The following is an 18,307-nucleotide window of genomic DNA, read 5'->3' as shown; positions in this document are numbered from 1 at the left end:
GTTGGTCTGGGATGGGTGTAGATTAATGTAACACTCACATCCAAAGAGGCAAAGCTCCAGTTTGGATTCTAATGTTGTGTTAGGGTAATAGTTAGTAACTATCTCTAAAGATGTTTTACCTTGGAGGGTACGAGTGGCTCGGCAGTTGGTCAAGTGGACAAAGGGCGTGGCAGTTTCTCCTCAAAAAGTTTCAGGGACAGAACTCTGAATACTGAGGGATCTTGTCTTTTCCAGAATGTGTCCCATTTTTTGCACACTGTTTTATGAGAGGTGTAAGGACATTAAGGTTCATGGAGGATTCTTTCACCAGTGAAGAGAATTTCCACGTCAGAACTTAAAAATTCACATCAATTATCAGTGTTGAATCTCTTAATTTTGACCTCAATAACGCTCGTTCTGATGTCGATGCCAATGCCCCACCTTAGATGTTGATTTACCAGTTAGTCAGTGATGTAGTTCATACCGAATAGAGGACTGTCGACGTCGAAAATATGAGAGAACTACTGTAGTCACCAATGCTCCTTGTCAGATGTTGATCTACCAGCTGGTCGGTAGATGCTGTTCCCGCTGAAGAGTACGGATTCTGCTGTGACAAAAAAATCCTGGTTATCTAGAGTTTAATGCAGTTCTCAGTCGTGGTATCTCTGTTGAACTATTGGTAAGTTGATAGATGCAGTAGGGGATGTCATGGTATTTCCATCAGTCTATCTGTTAGTTGATAGATGCAGTAGGGGATGTCATGGTATTTCCGTCAGTCTATCAGTTAGTTGATAGATGAGACAGAGAACTTTCCAAAGGTGCTTCCACTGTTGTTTTCAGTCGAGCGTCAAAGTTGCCATTGATGAGAAAAAGTGATTCCGCTGCTGTTGATGAGAGAAACCACTTCGGTTGCTGATGAGAATACCTGGTCAGAGATTCTTACTGCTCTGATACCATGCGAGAATTTCAGTTTCATCTAGATTGCATGATTGTATTAGAATGGATAGTTTTAGGTTCCTAAGTGTATCATCTGAGTGATATGTGATAACTGTTTGTTATGTCGTGTCATAAAATAAATCACCTGCCATGTAAATCCAATTGTATTTACCTTCACCAAAACCAACTTAGTCTTGATGGGTGCCTCTAGCGTCTTTGTGCTCCCTATGACGCCCTATTCATGAATAAAATTCATTTTAGTATGTTTCAATTGATTTTTCATGATCATTTTGTTTTTGAATTTTACAGACTTACCTACAGTGACATATGCATGAGGATTCCTCAATCAAAGTTCTATGAGTGTTTGTTAAGCACCTTGGATACCTTGTTTCAGTTGATGTGTTCGTATTTCAGAATCATGAGTTTTTTCCCTGAAATAAATGTAAGTCTAACCTTAAAACATCCTAGTGTCATCTGAGTCTTTCATTAAGTTTCTGTTTAGAATCTTGTGGCGGTATTTCTATTTTCCAATAACAAATATATCTTTTAAAATTCCAAGTAACAAGTTCTCAGAGTTAAATATTATATTGGTATATCTGTTTTACACTCTTCAAGGAAATCATTTTTTTTATATTTTTAGTTCATTCTATAATTTTATCATTTTGAAAACCTGCTTTTCAATGAATGCTGATATTTCTTGTAAGTGGGGAATAGAGCAATGCATTCAGATATTAAATGTAATCATCGTCATTGAATGACTTGTCCTGTGTTTTGTTTTTGTTTTTGAAAGAATGACTTGTCTTGTGTGTTTCTTGCATCTTGGAACAATTGAAGAAGGATAGAAGGATACCTATCTCTTTTCATGCTTTCGGTTTCCTACTGTCATTTTTGTGATACTTTGGTCTTTTCTCCATAAATAACTTACAAGCCTACACTTCCTGTTCTATGGATGTTTTTAACAGAGTTCAGATGCGTCGCCCAAAAGAATCGAGATGGAAAGGAATTATACTTCGGAAAATCCACATTTGGCTTCAAATTTGACAGCAAGCAACTCGGTTGTACCACACGAAGAGTGTGATTCTCTCTCTTCCACCGAGTCTCAAATGCAATCACTTAGGTCGCCTGACTGCATTGTGACTAGCTCTTCCTCTGGCTCTGATACTCACAAATCTGTTGATGGAGAATGTAATTCGGGCATTCCGTCAAGTCATAGCTACCCCTTTTACTGCCTAAGAAAGGATTCTGCAGTTTTTGTCTCTCAAGTTTTAGAAAGAGGGAGGAAGAATCTTTGGCAGCTTAGTACAAGTCGGCTGTCAGTTTTGCTTTCATGCCCAGCAGTTTGCTCTACCAGCATACATAACTTTCTCAGAAACTATGAAGATTTAAAGGTTTTCATATTGGCTGGAGAAGCCTTTTGTGCTGCTGAAGCTGTTGAATTCAGACAGAAGCTAAAGACCATTTGTGAAAGCTATCTGGCTTCTTTTCACCGACAAAATATCTCAGTAAGGGCCAAATGTCCTAAAAAAATTCTTATTTTGTGCTTTAAAGTTCCATATAGTCAGGACCCAGTAGAATATCTTATTTCTATTGCTACATCTATTAAAATTGGATATTTTCTGATGCTGCGTAACCTTGTCTTGTTCATTACTTCCTTTAGTGTGATATTCCTTTCTTGTCTGTTGATTATAAATTTCTCATCTCTTTCTTTACAGTTCTTTGGTCAATTTCTTGACGTTGTGCCCTCCGGTGCATAATAATTCCTAATTCTTCCAATCTTAGGGCTTGCAGTTTTTCGTTTCAATGATACTTATTAGAAGAATACGTGAAGGAATCCATTATTATTCAATTTATTTTTCAGGCTCTTCGTATGGTTTTAGAGAGGGAGACATGGGCAAAAATACCATCTGAGTCTCTGCAAACTATTAGCTTAGCTGGCCTTGTAGGTGATGGCGCACCTATAATTTTGCCTAAACCAGACTCAGACACTACTCATTCCAGGAACAACACTGATCAGAAGGCCAGCGGCTACCGAAAAAAAGGATTTACCCATTGGGTTGAAATCCCCAACCCTTTTGAGACAAAAATAACACAGAACACAAGGGAACACTCACATGACCCTACTTCATTAAATAAGACAATGGCTCATTTCCATGATGGTGATGATCATTTCAATGGGAAAGAAACTGGGGTTAACTCAAGGCTGACTCAACTCAATGTCAGAAGTGTCATTATGGATGAAGAAAATGAAGATTTATTTGCTGACTTTATCGACGAGGATAGTCAGTTGCCGAGCCGAATATCCAAACCCATTCCTATGAGGGACAGATCTGCAGGCTGGAAAGATGAGGAGATAAGTGCACAGACGGGATCCTCCATATGCCTCCTCAGGTGAGAGAGTACAATGCAGACTGTCTCTTATTCATTTCTCTACAACCAACTTTGGTCTTGTGCTTCAGGTTGATGGATAAGTATGCGAGACTCATGCAGAAGCTAGAACTAGTCAATTTTGAATTGTTCAAGGTCTGCTCCACCATTTAAGTTTTGAATCTTCAACCTTTCCTGTGAAATGTCATTTCGTAGTTATTTTTTTCCCCAACCTCATGTTTTATCTTCTCATGATTTTTTTCAGGGGATTTGTCAACTCTTTGGTGTCTTTTTTTATTTCATATTTGAAACTTTTGGACAGCTTGATACATCTTCTTCTGGGAAAGCCATAACGGATTCCTGTAAGGATTCTGTGTAAATTCTAGGCTCTATGATTACTATATGATTTTTCCTCATTACTACTTTTATACGGCTTACTTTTTCTCTTTTTCAGATCGACTTAAGCTTTCTTTGTCTAAAATAAGTCAAGATTATGATATGTGGATAAAACAACTGTCCATGGTTAGTTCTCCATCAAAGGCTTCATATGTTCAAATGGATGTTGCTCCTACAGTTCCAGCAAGCACAATATTCGGGCATCGTCCAAATACGTCATTATCATTGAAGGTAAAATATGCATGAGAGGTTTTATTCTTTTCGGGCTTACCATCATCCCATGTGTTTCTTTGATTGAAAATTATCGTAATTGCGCATGATGCTACTTAGACTTGGAGAAGTTAACAAGTGTAAGCTTTTCTGGCTCCAGTCAAGTGATAGGTCACCAAAAAAACTGGCCTAGCTATGGAGATGAGAGTCGTGGCCTACATTTTCATTCAGTAGTGGTGCTGGCATTCAGAAGTGACTGTTCTGAGAGGAATGCAACAGAAGTTATGCTAATTTACCTCAAATATTATCTGCCCAGCTCTATGTAAATCCTAGTGCGTCTTGATACAGACCTTCTAGCTCAATGCCTAAGGCTTGCAGCTTGATTTCTGATATTTTCTTTTCAGAATGTACCAAACGTGTTATGATCTACTCCCTCTAGTAAATCCACTAGAGGCATTATTGTTTTTCCAATTCCATCTCGCTTTTTCCTTTAAATATGTAGCCCTCCTCGTTGGAGGGCAAGATTTTGAATGAAAAGTAGAGTTTCCCCTTTGGTATCTATTATCTTCCCCCCCTGACGTCCACTCTGTCGGTGTTCATTCCCTCCAGTGACACCCACTCCGCCGCACCTCCACCACCCTCGTCCCTCGGCGTTATATATTCTGCCAGGGCCGGCTCCCTCCTTCCTTCCGGATACAATCCCCAGCTGGGATTGTATCACAACATGCCACTTACAGGCCTCAGTAAGTTGGTCGCAAGTATGGCATTGACTATAAATAAAGGGACTGAAGACAGAGAAGGCGTCATTCAAGCATGCAGTTACTTTTTAGGCAGCTATTGCTGAGACTGGGGTGTGGGAGGCACCTGCAGCCAGAGGGGGAGGAGTTATCCACCTTCTCCATCTATATATTCTATATCCCTTTTCTATTCCTCTATCTTCCAGTTCATCATTTCTGTCAGGTTTCATCATCTGAAGTGTTTTGTAGAACATTGGAATTATGAGATGCCTTTCTTGATATTGTTGGAATTATTGCACCACTATCCTCGTCTGAACTATTTACCTCAAGTTTTTATTTGCATGAATTTATGTAAAACCAAGGGTGCATTGAGACAGACCTTATGGTTCAATGCCCAAGACTTGTGCCATGATTCCACAGAGTCACTCCATTACTTAAATATCCCTCCCTACTGACCCTCATCTCAATTACCGAATGTACTCTCGGAACTCTCTTGTACCACATATTGTATATCATTTCATCTGAGCCCCTTTCCAATAGCTTAGCTCTATTATCTCACAACAAAATTACAGATGATTTTTATTGCCAAGCTGAAGTCCTCTGATTGACCCAATCCTTGCTCTAGTAGATGGACACTGTAAAGTAACTGATTTCTTGAATGCCTCGTATGAAGTAACTTACTTCTTAGAATCTGGTGGCAGGCCAGAGGTGATAGAGAAAAAAATTAGATGGGGCTTCCGCATGTAACACATGAGAAATTAGAACTTCATTATGTTTTAGAGTTAAGATGCACCTCTGTTGTGTTACAGAGATCATGACATTAAAATCTCATGGAATAACGCTATAAAAAAGACAATGGCATGCACCATTGATAAGCTTCACAAAAGGAATCTTCAAACCTTGGGGTACTACTTTCACACAAGGCTTTGCAAATCCCCTGTGTCATCGTTCTGAATCCTGCCCTCTGATTTGACCTGAAGACAATTTACTGCTTGTTTCTTATCTGTGTGATTCGATTTCTTGCAAAGAAAGAACAGTACCCACTGGTTGACCGTCGTTTAACACGCGCCAAACATTGTCTGAATCTGTGATGATCCTGTACTGAGCTGAACTTGCCTTTGTAAGCACCAATCATAGTCTGGTTGTACCTGATCCATCAGCCCTGGGTCGATTCTGAGACAATCCTGAAGATGTGGTGAGGCAGAGTCGATCCTGAGGGATGGGGATTGCAGAGGGGAAGAGGGGATGTAGACATCATGAGGAGAGACAGGGGAATCTAACTTCATTCTTCTTGGCTGCGCCTGATACGATGTGATATCGTAACTCGATGATTCAACCAAATTCAAGAAGATAATCTTTCAATAGCCCGGTACTTCCCAAAAAATGATAAATCGGTGCTGAGCCAACCTCAGTTATGGAGAAATCTGTGAGAGATGAGAAGAAGATAGAAAGAGAACAGATGAGAGAAGAACTTCGTGATCCTCCCTTTTCTGGTTGCAGACACTCCCACTCCCAGCATAATATTGCCTACTCATTTGTAGATATATTTTTTAAAAAAATACTGCATTTGTAGATGTATGGGTAACATCATCAAATCTTTGGGTTAAACATGAAACTTCACTATGTATGGGGGTCAAATGCCCTTTTGTAGGGTTCTACAAGTCATGATTACAAAATGCAATTGTTAGACTGCAGGGTTAAAATGTCACTCCTTGCTCTAATAGTGAGTAACATTTAGAAAATCTTTCAGTTTATCTGACTACGTAAAGCAGATAGAACACGAATAAAAGTGAGCTATTTCTACTGATTTTCTTGGGTTTATTCCCTTGCCCTCGGCATGGGGGGCTTCTCCCTTTGTGCTCTCTTCTCTCTCTCACGCCATCAAAGTTGAAAACAGTCTGATGGAGTTAAGATGTAAAAAGGCCATGCCATGCATTTCTGACACGCATCCTACTTCAGGAACAGGTCATCTCTGCTCCATTTTCTTATGAAAGGGGTTTTCCATGTTCTCCATTTTGAGTTACCTTCTCATCCTCTTGAACATATCCAATTAATTTTGGTCCCTCCATCGGGTAGTTAGCATTAAAACTGTATTTCTGGTGTTACAGGAAAGATGTGCAGCAGTGGAGTCCATAGCTCTTGTTGCTGGAGTTCTGGGAAGATCAAAACCTCATCTCCAGTCACTGCTTCTTCAGAAGAAGACTGCTGGGATCGAAGACTTCTTTGATAATTTGGTATGTTCCGTGATGTTTATATCTGTCCATAAGAAATTCGAAAGCGTCTTCTTCAAATCAGATGATCACTATTGCTACACAGATTTCACCTTTCCTCTTTCTTTAAACAAACTATAGTGCATTTATGCAGTTTCTCCTTTCAGGTGGGCTCTGTTTCAGATCTTACAGATCATGTTCACAAGACTACAACTAGGCTATTTCTTCATATCAACGGGTTTGTATTTTGCCGAACATCTCTTTCCCCAATTACTATCCATGATTACTTTCTATATCTACAGAGTTTCTTCAATGTTGGACTTCCATTTCCATTGTTTAATGTGTGTTTCAAATATGCATGTTATTAATTTGGGGGATTAAAGTAGGTAATCATTTGCATAAGTGTAGAGTATATTTAAAATTAGATTCAGCACGTGGATGGCTCTGATTGGTCTTGTTAGATTCACTGAAGTGTCAGATTATGTAATGCAGGAGGAGCTCTGAGGGTGGGGATAGGAGAAAGAGAAGAAAGGAAAGTGAACTTCTTATGTGGCCATAACTTTATGATGAGAGCTAGAAGATTAGGAGGCCGAGAGGCAGAAAAACTGCGAGACGATGAGGAATGATTTAATACTAACAAGAAGATGCGAGAAGATTAGATTCTGGGGAAATATAATGCTGGAGGAGCCATCACAAAAAGGATAAGAGAAAGGAGAGAGAGAAGAAGAAAAAGTAACATCTTACCTTAGGGATTCTAGGGACTAATTTGTTAAATAACAGAGATGTAAATTGAAAATTAGTCTTTTGTTTTGATGGTCAGAATTTGCATTCAGGAACACACTTGGCCTTGTTTGATTCCCTTTGGTGATGTATCCTGCGCCAACATGTTATTTTCTTAACATGGCTTTTCTGACAAATATTTGCAATGATTGATAGCGCTACACGGTATTATTCACAGATTTCTGTAACATCTTTTCAGGTATCCTGACAGGATCGCTAACACGAAATGGGATGTAAAAGATCTTGGAATAGATCACAATGGGTATCTGAATGGACTTAAGAATTAGACTTAAACAATAAAGTTATTCTCTTGAAAATAAGTGAATTAGACTTAGTATCTTGATGTGGCAGGTATGTCGACTTACTTCTTGGAGAATTTAAGCATTTTAAGACACGTCTGGAGCATGGAAACATAAAAAGGGAGGTATAGCATTCAGTAGAAACTTCAGAATGCTTTAATAATCAACTGGGAGAAGTTCTTTCACACGTTCTAGTTGATTTATTGATTTTCATAATCTCTCATTGACGTCCTTTCTTTCTTTTACAACCTTTGTGTACCCCTTCCATGTGTAACCTATGTAACTTAGTTACCACGGGGGAGATGTTGTATAATTTCATATTAGTATAGGATATTTACATAAACTGTGGCTACTTTTGGATCAAAAATCTGCAAATGAGTTTCAGGAGATATTAAACTCCAATTTATTTCATGTGGGATAAATTCAACTGGATTTTTTTGTATCATAGGCTCAAGACCGGCTTCTAGAACATGGCTTAGAAAACGTCGCTGAAGTTCTCGTCGAAGGTCTCTCACGTGTGAAGAGATGCACTGATGAGGGACGAGCTCTCATGTCATTGGACCTCCAAGTCAGTCAAGAAAATACAAATTCCATTATTAATGAATAAAATTTCCATTCTCCCTTTAAATTAAAAAAATAAAAAATTCTCCTCTTCTTCTCACCACAGGTCCTGATCAATGGCTTGCAGCATTTCACCCATGCTAATGTGCGGCAAAAATTCCAAATTGTAGAGACCTTTATAAAGGTATCTATTTCTTAATTCTATTTCCAAGTCATTGTTCTGAATGTCCAATGAAATCTGTCTAAATGTATTTTACTATAACTATTATATTTCCAAGTTTTCCTTCTGAATGATGAATGAAATCTGGCACTTCTCATGAGCAGGCCTACTATCTTCCTGAGACAGAATATGTATACTGGGCACGATCTCATCCCGTGAGAATCTAAATCATTCGTAATTTCAATTATTTATCTTGCTTAAAAGCTATCTCCAGGTTTTAAATTTTCTATTGCACCATTGACTGCAGGAGTACAGCAAGAGCCAGATCGTTGGTTTGGTAAACCTTGTCTCATCAGTTAAAAACTGGAAGAGAAAGACCAGGTTAGAGGTTTTAGAGAGGATTGAAGCCAGCTCTTAAACTATTTTTCTTTTGCCATCCTTTCCTTATTATTTATTTTTATCCCTGTATCATTGTACATTTACCCTCCCTCTTCATCATCTTATAATACTGACTGAATAAGCATCATCAGCACATATGACATCAGTAATATACAAAGTTACGAGGTCAAGGAAAGCCCTTGCAGCAGTGGCAGCATCGTGGTGCCCTCTTTAATACTTGTTTTCCTCTGCCACATGTCCCTCAGAGTCTAGCGGAAGGTCTAGTCTGACTGGTCCCTGGTCCAAAATGCCAAACCCAACTAAAACCCATACATACCTCATAATATATGAAACTTTGTATACATAATGAAGATATATATATAGTTTCTTAACCTAGCCATGCATTCAGTAGCGCATACATACTCGTGCACATTAGATGGGAATGTTAATGAATTCAATGATCTAGTCCAATTGTATTTTATTCTCTGATATATAAATATTGTGGTTAAAATTGAGCTCATTATAGTCTATCATAGATGAGGTATTATATATGATATGCTTGCAGGGAGAGAAATAGATAGGTGTGCTAAATTAATCGATGAAGGGATAGACATATGCTGAGAGAGAGTTTGATAGATTGATAAACATAGGCAAAAAAGGAGATATAAGGGTCTGCAAAAAAAGCAGCACAGAGAGACAGAGAGCATGACAGAGAGCATGATTGAGAGAGATAAAGAGAGCAAGAGAGAGAGTATGAGTGAGAGAAAGAGAGCAAGAGAGAGTGCATGAGTGAGAGAGAGAAAGTAAGCCTGATTGAGAAAGAGAAAAAGAGCATGACAGAGAGATAGCATGAGCGAGAGATAAAAAGAGCATGAGAGAGATCATGGGGGAGATAAAGATAGCAAGAGAGAGATCATGATAGAGAGAGAGAGACAGAGAAAAAGACCATAACAGCGAGCAAGAGAGAGGGGAGAGAGCACGAGCAAGAGAGAAATACCATAAGAGTGAGCAAGAGAGAGGTGAGAGAGAAAAATAGCATAATGCTATGTTTAATCAAAACTATGTTTAGTCCTTACTATGTTTACACCTGAATTGAAGCCTAACCGCTATTCTCTTAACGAGTAAATGGGGTATGTGTTTCATTTGTACAAGCTACTCTTTATTAGAAGTCCTATTGTTTCATCTATTTGCATAAGGCTTGCAATAGCTGAATTGTCTGGACTTATAACTAAGATGTATTTCATGTAAATCAAAATGAAAATGGGATCATGCTGAAGTTTAAAATATAAAAATGTGCCTGTTTTTGACCCATCAAATCTGATGTTATGAAGAGAGGAAGTTAATTTTATGAACCAGGCTTGTGAAGATTGTTTAATTCCATAAAGAGATTTACTAAGATGGCATAAATGAGTGGGGAATGTTTTGTCTTTAAAACCTGACAGTTATACTATAAAGATGATTTCATGTAAGTCAGCAAGAAGGAAATCATTAGATACATCAAATTGATGAATCTTCCAGCGATTACTAACAGCTAATGACAGCAGCAGGTGAATAGTAGTGTGTCTGATGAAGGGGTTAAAGGTTTCACTCAAATCAAATCCTTCTTGTTGATTATATCCTTTTTCTATTTCATGAGTGTGGTTATACTTCAATAACATGAAAGTTAGGAGTCATATGAAATAACTTCCACGTGTTGTTATGCATTAGTGCCTTATGGGGCCTGCATCCAGTTTTGATTTTTAGATGCAGCAGTGTTAGAAGAGGGTTCTACAAATTCGTCTCAGGTTGTGATCAGACACTGTGGAATGGGATGTCTAGTTGAGCAAATAAATAATTGTTTTGGATGGGGTTCTAAGTATTCTACACCTTCTAGTCGGTAGATATATTGAAGATGTTTAATTTTCAAGATAACATCAGGTTCAGGAGTATGATCTAGAGTAGGAATGATATCTTTATATTTTGCAAACAGGGTATGAGGATTTTTTCAAGGTTTTATCTACAGATGTTGACTTATGAGTTTCTGGCATAGGAGAAGGAAGAGATGAATGGTTGGGTGACTGAAAGGCATATTTTGATTGTGGGGATGTTTCAGGAACTGATAATGATGAAGAAGTTCCTTGATTTTCTATGTTGGATGAAAAAGAAAAATAATCCTCGTAAAAGACAACATGTTGAGAAATAAAAATTTTACCTGTTAGTAAATAAAGGCATATGTAACAGATATGCATTGAACTACAGCCCAAAAAAATGCCTCTTTCTGATCTCGCTTCAAGTTTATTACAAGTTTTTGGTCTGAATTAAGGATAGAATAAGCAACCAAATGTTCTGAGTAAAGAGTAATTTGGCTGAATTTTAAATAACAATTCATATGTTGACTTACGGTTAATAACATAAGTAAACAAATGATTTATTAGAAATGTAGCTGTGGCAACAACTTCATCCCAAAACATTATAGGCATACAAGATTGGTTTAAAAATGCAAGAAAAGTTTCTATTATATGTCGATGTTTTCTCTCTGAGATTCAACTTTTTTCTGGGGTATGAGGACATGATACCCTATGAAGAATTCTTTGAGTCTAAAGCTGTGAGTGGAGAGATTGATACTCTCCACCCCAGTCTGACTAAAAATATTTAATTTTAGAACCAATTTATTTTTCTATAAAATCTTGAAATCCTATAAACATGTGCAGTACATCGCTTTGCTTCTTCAATGGATAAAGCCATGTGTATTTACTCAAGTCATCAATAAATATAACATAGTATGAACAACCAGAACGAGAGACAACAGGATAAGGATCCCAGAGATTTGAATGGATAATTTCCAAAAATTTGTTAGCAACATGATTAATTTAAGTAAAAGATAGTTTAGGAGATTTTGAAAGATGTTGCATGATTCACATATAAAATGGATATTTGAATGAGAACTGGAAGTCCAAACTTTTTTGATGATTGAGTTTAAGACTCAAAATTGTGGATGTCCAAGCATAGAGTGCCAGGTGTATGTAGATGCCTTCTCTCCAAGAAATACAGCTTTCTTTGGAAGATGTGTCCCCAAGTGCCACGCGGTCAAATTCCGAGTTAGGACAATTGCTCGAATCTGGCGTGTGTTGGCCTTAGTGTTTGGAGCAGAACACTAAGCAGCCTTGATCTCTTGCCACGGAAGCCTTTCGCAATAGCTTAAGATAACATAGAAGGGGTTAGAGGAGCAGGTGGGGATGCAACCCCGTTGAGGAATAAGGTCATTGTATTAATATCATAAAAGAGTTACATAGTCGTCCCAAGTGTTAGATGGGAGAAGACCAGGGTTGATACCGAAGTAACGAGATGAGACGGGGCGCGCCTTGGTAGGGGTGCTCCTGCGCCCTGAGGCCTGCATCCTAGCACGCACGCCATCCGACACCACCCCTACATGCGTGCCCCCAGGCCGGGCGCCGCACGCCCGTGGGCGTGGCGATCAGACACGCCACCCCAGCCGTCGAATGATCACACATGCCCTAGCACCCGCATTGACACCTTTTACTTGGTCTGCTCGGACGTTGTCATGCTCGGCTCCCCAAGCTAGGCGCCACGCACCCCGCGCTACCCACGAGGGCGCACCGCACCCCAAGCCATCTCGACGCTCACTATGCGCCAATTGTCTTAGTCTCCTAGCGAGATATCTCCCGCCTCCCGCCCCGCACACGTGATGGGCGCGATGCTTGCACGCAGCCGCCCTGCTCCCCGCACAGCTCCATGCACCACATGCTGCCCGGCCTGTGCGTCTTGCGCACGCGCGGTGCTTGGCGTGCCTGCACACGCGCTCCTGCCAGCCTGCGTGCTCTAGTGCGCGTGGGTCACCCTGATCCGCCGCCTCGAGCACCGACGGGCACGCGCACCATCCATAGTGTGTTACCACTTATGGAAATATATGTGGCCGACAAGCTAATCACGCATTCCACATCTTGTTCTATATTCATTAATAGTTTGGACTTCTAGGACATGAGGTGTAGCTTAGCACCCCACGTGTCGGAGACTCAACCTATCGATTGAGTTAAATCGATGCGACATTAATTAATCTATATGATGATATAGTTAATTAATTTGGAAGGCCAATAAAGGTTATTGAGCCACTGGAGTCATTAACTAGACTGATAGATGGGCCTAGAGGGTCATACGCAAATGGTCTTTTGGAGGTCGGAAGATATACTTAAGTTTTGGGGATTTTATGAAAAATACCCACTTAATATAAATAGGGGAAGGCCCTGAACAAAATTCACTCAGGCCAGAATTGTTCAGGGGCCTTTCTCCTTCTTCCTTCTCCCCACACCCCCTCTCCAATCTCGATGCGATCGGCACGACGTAACGACGACGACAGAGAAAGAACGGGGCTCGTCAACGAGAAGTAGGAGATCCAACATGCCGAGGATCGCGTGGATACATCTAGAGGCTGCACATTTGAGCAGCTCGACTCGTCTCACTCTGGGATCCAAGAAATCACGGATGCGATCCGTGTTAAGGTACTCATTTTAATGGTTTTAATGATACACAGTTAGAATGAAGAGTGAACCTGAATGGACAATGGGATTCCATATACGCAAGGTATTGAAATATCATCAATTCCCTTGGTATCTGATCATAAATATGATGGAAGATTAAGACTTGTATGAGCCTTAGATGAGGAAACAATAGCAATGTTGTAGGGAAGAGGGAGGGGGGAAGGGGTGAACCATGACTAGAGAGAGAGAGGGGTTGAGAGAAGAAGAGAAGAAACTATTCGTGGGTGCAAGAGAGGTGGAGAGGGAAGGGGAAAACTAGACAAGAGATAGAGAGAGAGACGTCGATAGAGGAAGATAAGGGGCTATCATGAGGAGAGAAAATTGAGGGGGTTGTTTGGTTCTTTACCTTAGTTCAACCTTGGAAAACATGGTTCCCATGATGCGGAAGCGTGTTATGGATCTATAAAATCAATACATCACATGTACCTTATGGGGAACTTAGTCCACCCTTGACCTCCACACTTTGAGATTGTTCTAAAGCCCTTAACATGTATGGCCTCTAGAAGTATCCACGCAATCACATTCTTGGATCTCTACCTCTTTTTTTTCAATTCTCCTTGAAAATCTTGAAGATCTTCTCACCATGAAGACAGTCTCCTCGGTTGAGTAGAGACGAGTGCAGAATGGAGAAAGGGGGAGCTCTTAATTCTATTTAGCCTGGGTAATTGAAATGAGTGCCCCTTCCCTACTTATATTTTACTTAAGTTTTTCTCAAAAACTCCATAAAGTAAAATATATTCACCAATGCCCCGATGAACGAAATTCACCCATGCCAAAATTGTTCAGGGGCCTTCCCCTACTTCTCTACTCTTCCTACACCCCCTCTCCATGCCCGATGAGATCATAACGGCTTAACAACGATGGTGGAGGTAGAACAGGGCTAGTCAAGGAGAAGAGGAGATTCGACGCGCCGAGGATCGCGTGGGTATGTCTAGAGGTTGCACACGTGAGCAGCTCAACTTCTCTCACTCTGAAATCCAAGAAATCACGGATGCAATCCATGGAAAGTTACTCGTTTAATGGTTTTGTTGATGTCGTTCGATGTGTTCAAGTCTTCCGCTGTAAATGATTTTGTTTTGTTCACCATGTCAAGGCCTCTAGAACCCAACAACCACTAGGGGGGCGATGGCCTAAAAGATCAGGGTTGAGTGTCACCACCCTTAGTGCTCTGCAGCATCGCACTAAATAGTACTCAGTCGTTAAGTATCGTGAGTCAACCGCCAACACGTCCTCCCAATAAGCACGCATGCCTCTAGGCAGGGGTGTCGCCAAGTTAGGGGCGAACACCAAGTAATATAGTCCATCCTTAATTGCTCCTCGGAGTAGGGTTCGACAAGTTGACTTGTCCATCACAAAGTAATAGAAATAAGGAAACTCGACAAATACATTGTTATCCTTGGTGAGTCTATGAATTGATGGTAGATTTTTGGTAATTTTGGGCACGTGAAGAATGTCTTTCAGGTAGAGAGTTTTATTTGAATTATAAATTTTAGAAGATCCAATGGATAAGATTCTCACAACAGTTCAAGTACCTATTTGTAGTTGATCATTGTTGGGATAGGCTTACAGATGGGCAATCGTGTTTTGGTCAGCTGTTACATGGTGTTGTGTCGTTGTTAGGATACCATACCTGATTTTATGACGAATTTTCTGCATAAGCTTGAGCATTTGTGGCTTGGTCCCGAGTTGCAAGTGTACAGTAGAAAATTTCTTTAAAGATCAAGACACTCTTTAGATCTATGCCCAAAGTGGGAACGGAGTTGACAACATGGTTGATATCTTTGGCTTTGTCCCTCACTCGTCCTTTGTTCTAAGGACATCCCCCTGTTTTGATTATATTCTCCATGATAAAAAGGGGATAGATGTTGAAACCTTTGAGTCAGAATGTTATTTTATATGGGAGGAAAAGAAGTTTCATCTTCTTCTTGTGAGAATTGCAAGAATGTTTCATGTGCCTCTAGATTAGCTATGATCTCATCAAACTATAAATGATATACATTTGCAGTGATGCTGACAACAAACTGAGCATAGGCGGATCCTAATCCGCTTAAGAATGTAAAAAATAATAAATGATTCATTTACTGGTTGTCCAACAAGCTCTAGTGACTCAACAACTGACATGGACTATCTGATATACTCGTCAGTATCAATGATCATTTCTTTATGTTGTGGAACTATCTTTGGAGCTCCATTGTTCTTCCCTAATTCCAACTGGCAAATATGCTTTCCAATTTTCCCATGCTTCCAGAGATGATTTTGCTTTACTGATGTATGACAGTATGAATTTGGATATGGTTTGGTGAAGAAATCTGAGTAATTGTTGATCAGTTCTCCACCACTTCTTGAATTCTGGATTTTGTGTTACATTTCCTTGTGTGTCTACAAGAGAAATGGGAGGGGGAATGCCTTCTATAAATTTCATCAATCATATCAGTCTAAAATTAGAAGCATTGCTGATTTCGTTGGTGAGCTTTGGATTAACAATAATCTTGGTCGGTACGACCACTGAAACTTGTCCCGCAGTTATCATACAGATCCCGCTTGATGATCCATTGGGAATGACGATTGAGGAATTTGTCATCTCGATTTTGTCGTCAGAAGCTCTAATACCATTAAAGGATCTGAAAGTGCTCAAGAACAAGAAGAGGCAAGAAGATAACGAAAAGAGAGCGAGAGTTCTATCAAGATCGTTATTATCAAATCCCACAGATTAGTTGTTACATTTGTTCATACTTATATAGATTATGATAGCTATAATAGGTAATGTTGCATGTAATGACGTAGCCATTAGAACAGATTACAGTGGCTATATCATCTTGAATACTGACTGTTAGATCCTAGTTATATCTATTGGAAAGAACTCCAGAAGATAACGCAAGAAATCTTTCTCACTCACACAGAAAGAGAAAGTCAAAAACACTTGTCATCATGATTTATCTTTGGTCCACACAGGTTTTTATACAACTCATGGGGCTACCACCTTGGCAGGCCACTTAACCACCAGTCAGCTAGAATTATCTACGTGTGATTATCTGAGCCGTCCATTCAGAAAGAAACAAAAAAACAGAAGAAAAACTGTTCTTAGAACCGCGTTCTTCTAGATTACTTCTATCAATATCTAATCCTATATTGAATCCTATCTTGTTCATATAGTATATGGGTTTCATTAAAAATTTTTTACTAGCTACACTTTATTAGAAGTCCTTTTCCTGAGATGTCAGTTGCGAGTTGATGATCTCATTTGTAGCGAGAGAGAGACAGAATTTCAATGGCGGTGTTCTTGGGAAAAACAAGTGAAGTTCTTTCAACGTGCAAATAAACGTTGAAAGAACAAATTCCTGCCATCTGTCATCATTATCATGATGAATTCGCCATCGTCAATGTCGATCAGTAAGCAGATAGATCGCTGCGTAAACTTTTACTCTCAAACACTTGTCGAAGCGTGAAAGCGACACGACTGTTTGCACGCGTCAGTAGTTATCGTCTCGTCCGTCTTCTCATGAAGGGTCATCCTGCTTCTTCACACCCTTCTAGAGAGAGAAAGAGAGAGTTCGACAGAGAGATGGCGCCCAAACGTTCGAGCAGAGTGACGAGATCGACGGTGAAGACGACGAGAAAAGTGGTGAGAGAGACGGTGGAGATGTCCATAGAAGACGAGAAAGAGGCCGTGGCGGTGGAGAAGAAAGTGGTGGAGATTACCGTTCAGGAGAAGACCTCTGAAAAACCAGAGGATAATCTCCCACGAGAAGGACAGAATATCGCACCAGAGGATAATATCCCACAAGAAGGACAGAATATTGCACCAGAGAAGCGCGCTGCGGAAGAAAACCCAGAAACGGAAGAAGAAACGCGAGAGCCGCAGAAGCAACGGAAGAAGATTGCACAAGAGAAAAAACGCGCGGTAGAGGAAAGCGCAGAAACAGAAGAGGAAACGCAACCGTTGCAGGAAGAAGAGAAGAAAGAACCGCAGAAACTCGCTGAAACGGAGGAAGAAGCGCGACAGAAGACCTCCGAAGAAGCAAACGAAGAACTCGCCCGTCCGGGAGAGGAGAAGAAGAAGAAGAAGAAAAAGAGAAGAAGAAGCACAAGAAGAAAGAGCTCGGCTGGGGAGAAGAGGGAGTATAAGAGGTACGTGTTTAAGGTGCTGAAGCAAGTTCATCCGGAGCTTGGCGTGTCGTCCATGGCGATGGCGGTGTTGGACAGCCTCGTTAAGGACATGCTTGAAAGGCTTGTGAACGAAGCGGCGAGTTTGTCTAAGTGCACAGGAAGAGCGACGATGTCGGCGAGGGAGATTCAGGCGGCGGTTCGTCTTGTTCTTCCCGGGGAGCTCGGACAGCACGCTTTAAGGGAGGGCAACAAGGCCGTGTCCAACTACAAGACGGCGGAGAAAGCCGCTCACTAGAACATCTTCTTTTCTTTTCTTTGATTTTGCTCGGCCTCCGCGTCTCCAATTTTGGATCCTTGTACATGGCGGTCTCATGAGACGCGTTAAATTAGTCTGTTCATGCAGACTTCTTTTTCCCTCCTTACCGTCCTCTTTATTCATATACTTATGCGCTAGAAGAACATATTAGTAATTTTAATCCTGCCCATGAGCTATTTCCATAATATTTTTGTTACAAGTAATGAATTAATTGTTTCTCTTTACGATTTACTGCAGCCACGGTTCATTTTCTCTCGTTTGAAATATTTTGCACTGGCGTCTGCGTCTTCAATCTTGGATCGTTGTGTATGGAGGCTTCCCCCTCCATCCTTGTACTTC

General features: G+C 40.3%; 2 protein-coding genes across 3 annotated transcripts in view; both read left to right on the top strand.

Annotated features, from left to right (window-relative positions):
* The window catches only part of LOC144700041 (coiled-coil protein), an 83,872-nt gene extending 74,654 nt beyond the window's left edge, over nt 1-9,218 (top strand). For both annotated transcript variants that reach the window (XM_078571418.1, XM_078571419.1), the window contains 14 exons: nt 1,225-1,357; nt 1,878-2,417; nt 2,774-3,303; nt 3,372-3,435; nt 3,545-3,641; nt 3,734-3,906; nt 6,731-6,856; nt 7,000-7,070; nt 7,812-7,874; nt 7,964-8,036; nt 8,360-8,479; nt 8,579-8,656; nt 8,797-8,847; nt 8,940-9,218. In XM_078571418.1, coding sequence (XP_078427544.1) covers nt 1,225-1,357; nt 1,878-2,417; nt 2,774-3,303; nt 3,372-3,435; nt 3,545-3,641; nt 3,734-3,906; nt 6,731-6,856; nt 7,000-7,070; nt 7,812-7,874; nt 7,964-8,036; nt 8,360-8,479; nt 8,579-8,656; nt 8,797-8,847; nt 8,940-9,050 — 2,230 coding nt within the window. In that variant the 3' untranslated portion in view covers nt 9,051-9,218. The remainder of the gene's footprint in view (nt 1-1,224; nt 1,358-1,877; nt 2,418-2,773; nt 3,304-3,371; nt 3,436-3,544; nt 3,642-3,733; nt 3,907-6,730; nt 6,857-6,999; nt 7,071-7,811; nt 7,875-7,963; nt 8,037-8,359; nt 8,480-8,578; nt 8,657-8,796; nt 8,848-8,939) is intronic.
* A 7,713-nt stretch (nt 9,219-16,931) lies between these two features.
* Nucleotides 16,932-18,121, top strand: LOC144715586 (uncharacterized). Its single transcript, XM_078590531.1, has one exon. It carries the CDS (start codon nt 17,045-17,047, stop codon nt 17,945-17,947), a length of 903 nt encoding a protein of 300 aa, XP_078446657.1. The 5' UTR covers nt 16,932-17,044; the 3' UTR covers nt 17,948-18,121.
* The last annotated feature ends 186 nt before the right edge of the window (nt 18,122-18,307 follow it).

Source organism: Wolffia australiana, chromosome 2 (genome assembly GCF_029677425.1).
Source record: "Wolffia australiana isolate 7733 chromosome 2, ASM2967742v1".
Classification (NCBI taxonomy): Eukaryota; Viridiplantae; Streptophyta; class Magnoliopsida; order Alismatales; family Araceae; genus Wolffia; species Wolffia australiana.
The sequence above is the reverse complement of the archived record's forward strand: the minus strand, read 5'-3'. Positions and strand labels throughout refer to the sequence as shown.

Bases quoted from the DNA above. Each gene is read 5' to 3' on its own strand.
- LOC144715586 (XM_078590531.1), top strand. From the start codon at position 17,045: ATGAAGGGTCATCCTGCTTCTTCACACCCTTCTAGAGAGAGAAAGAGA.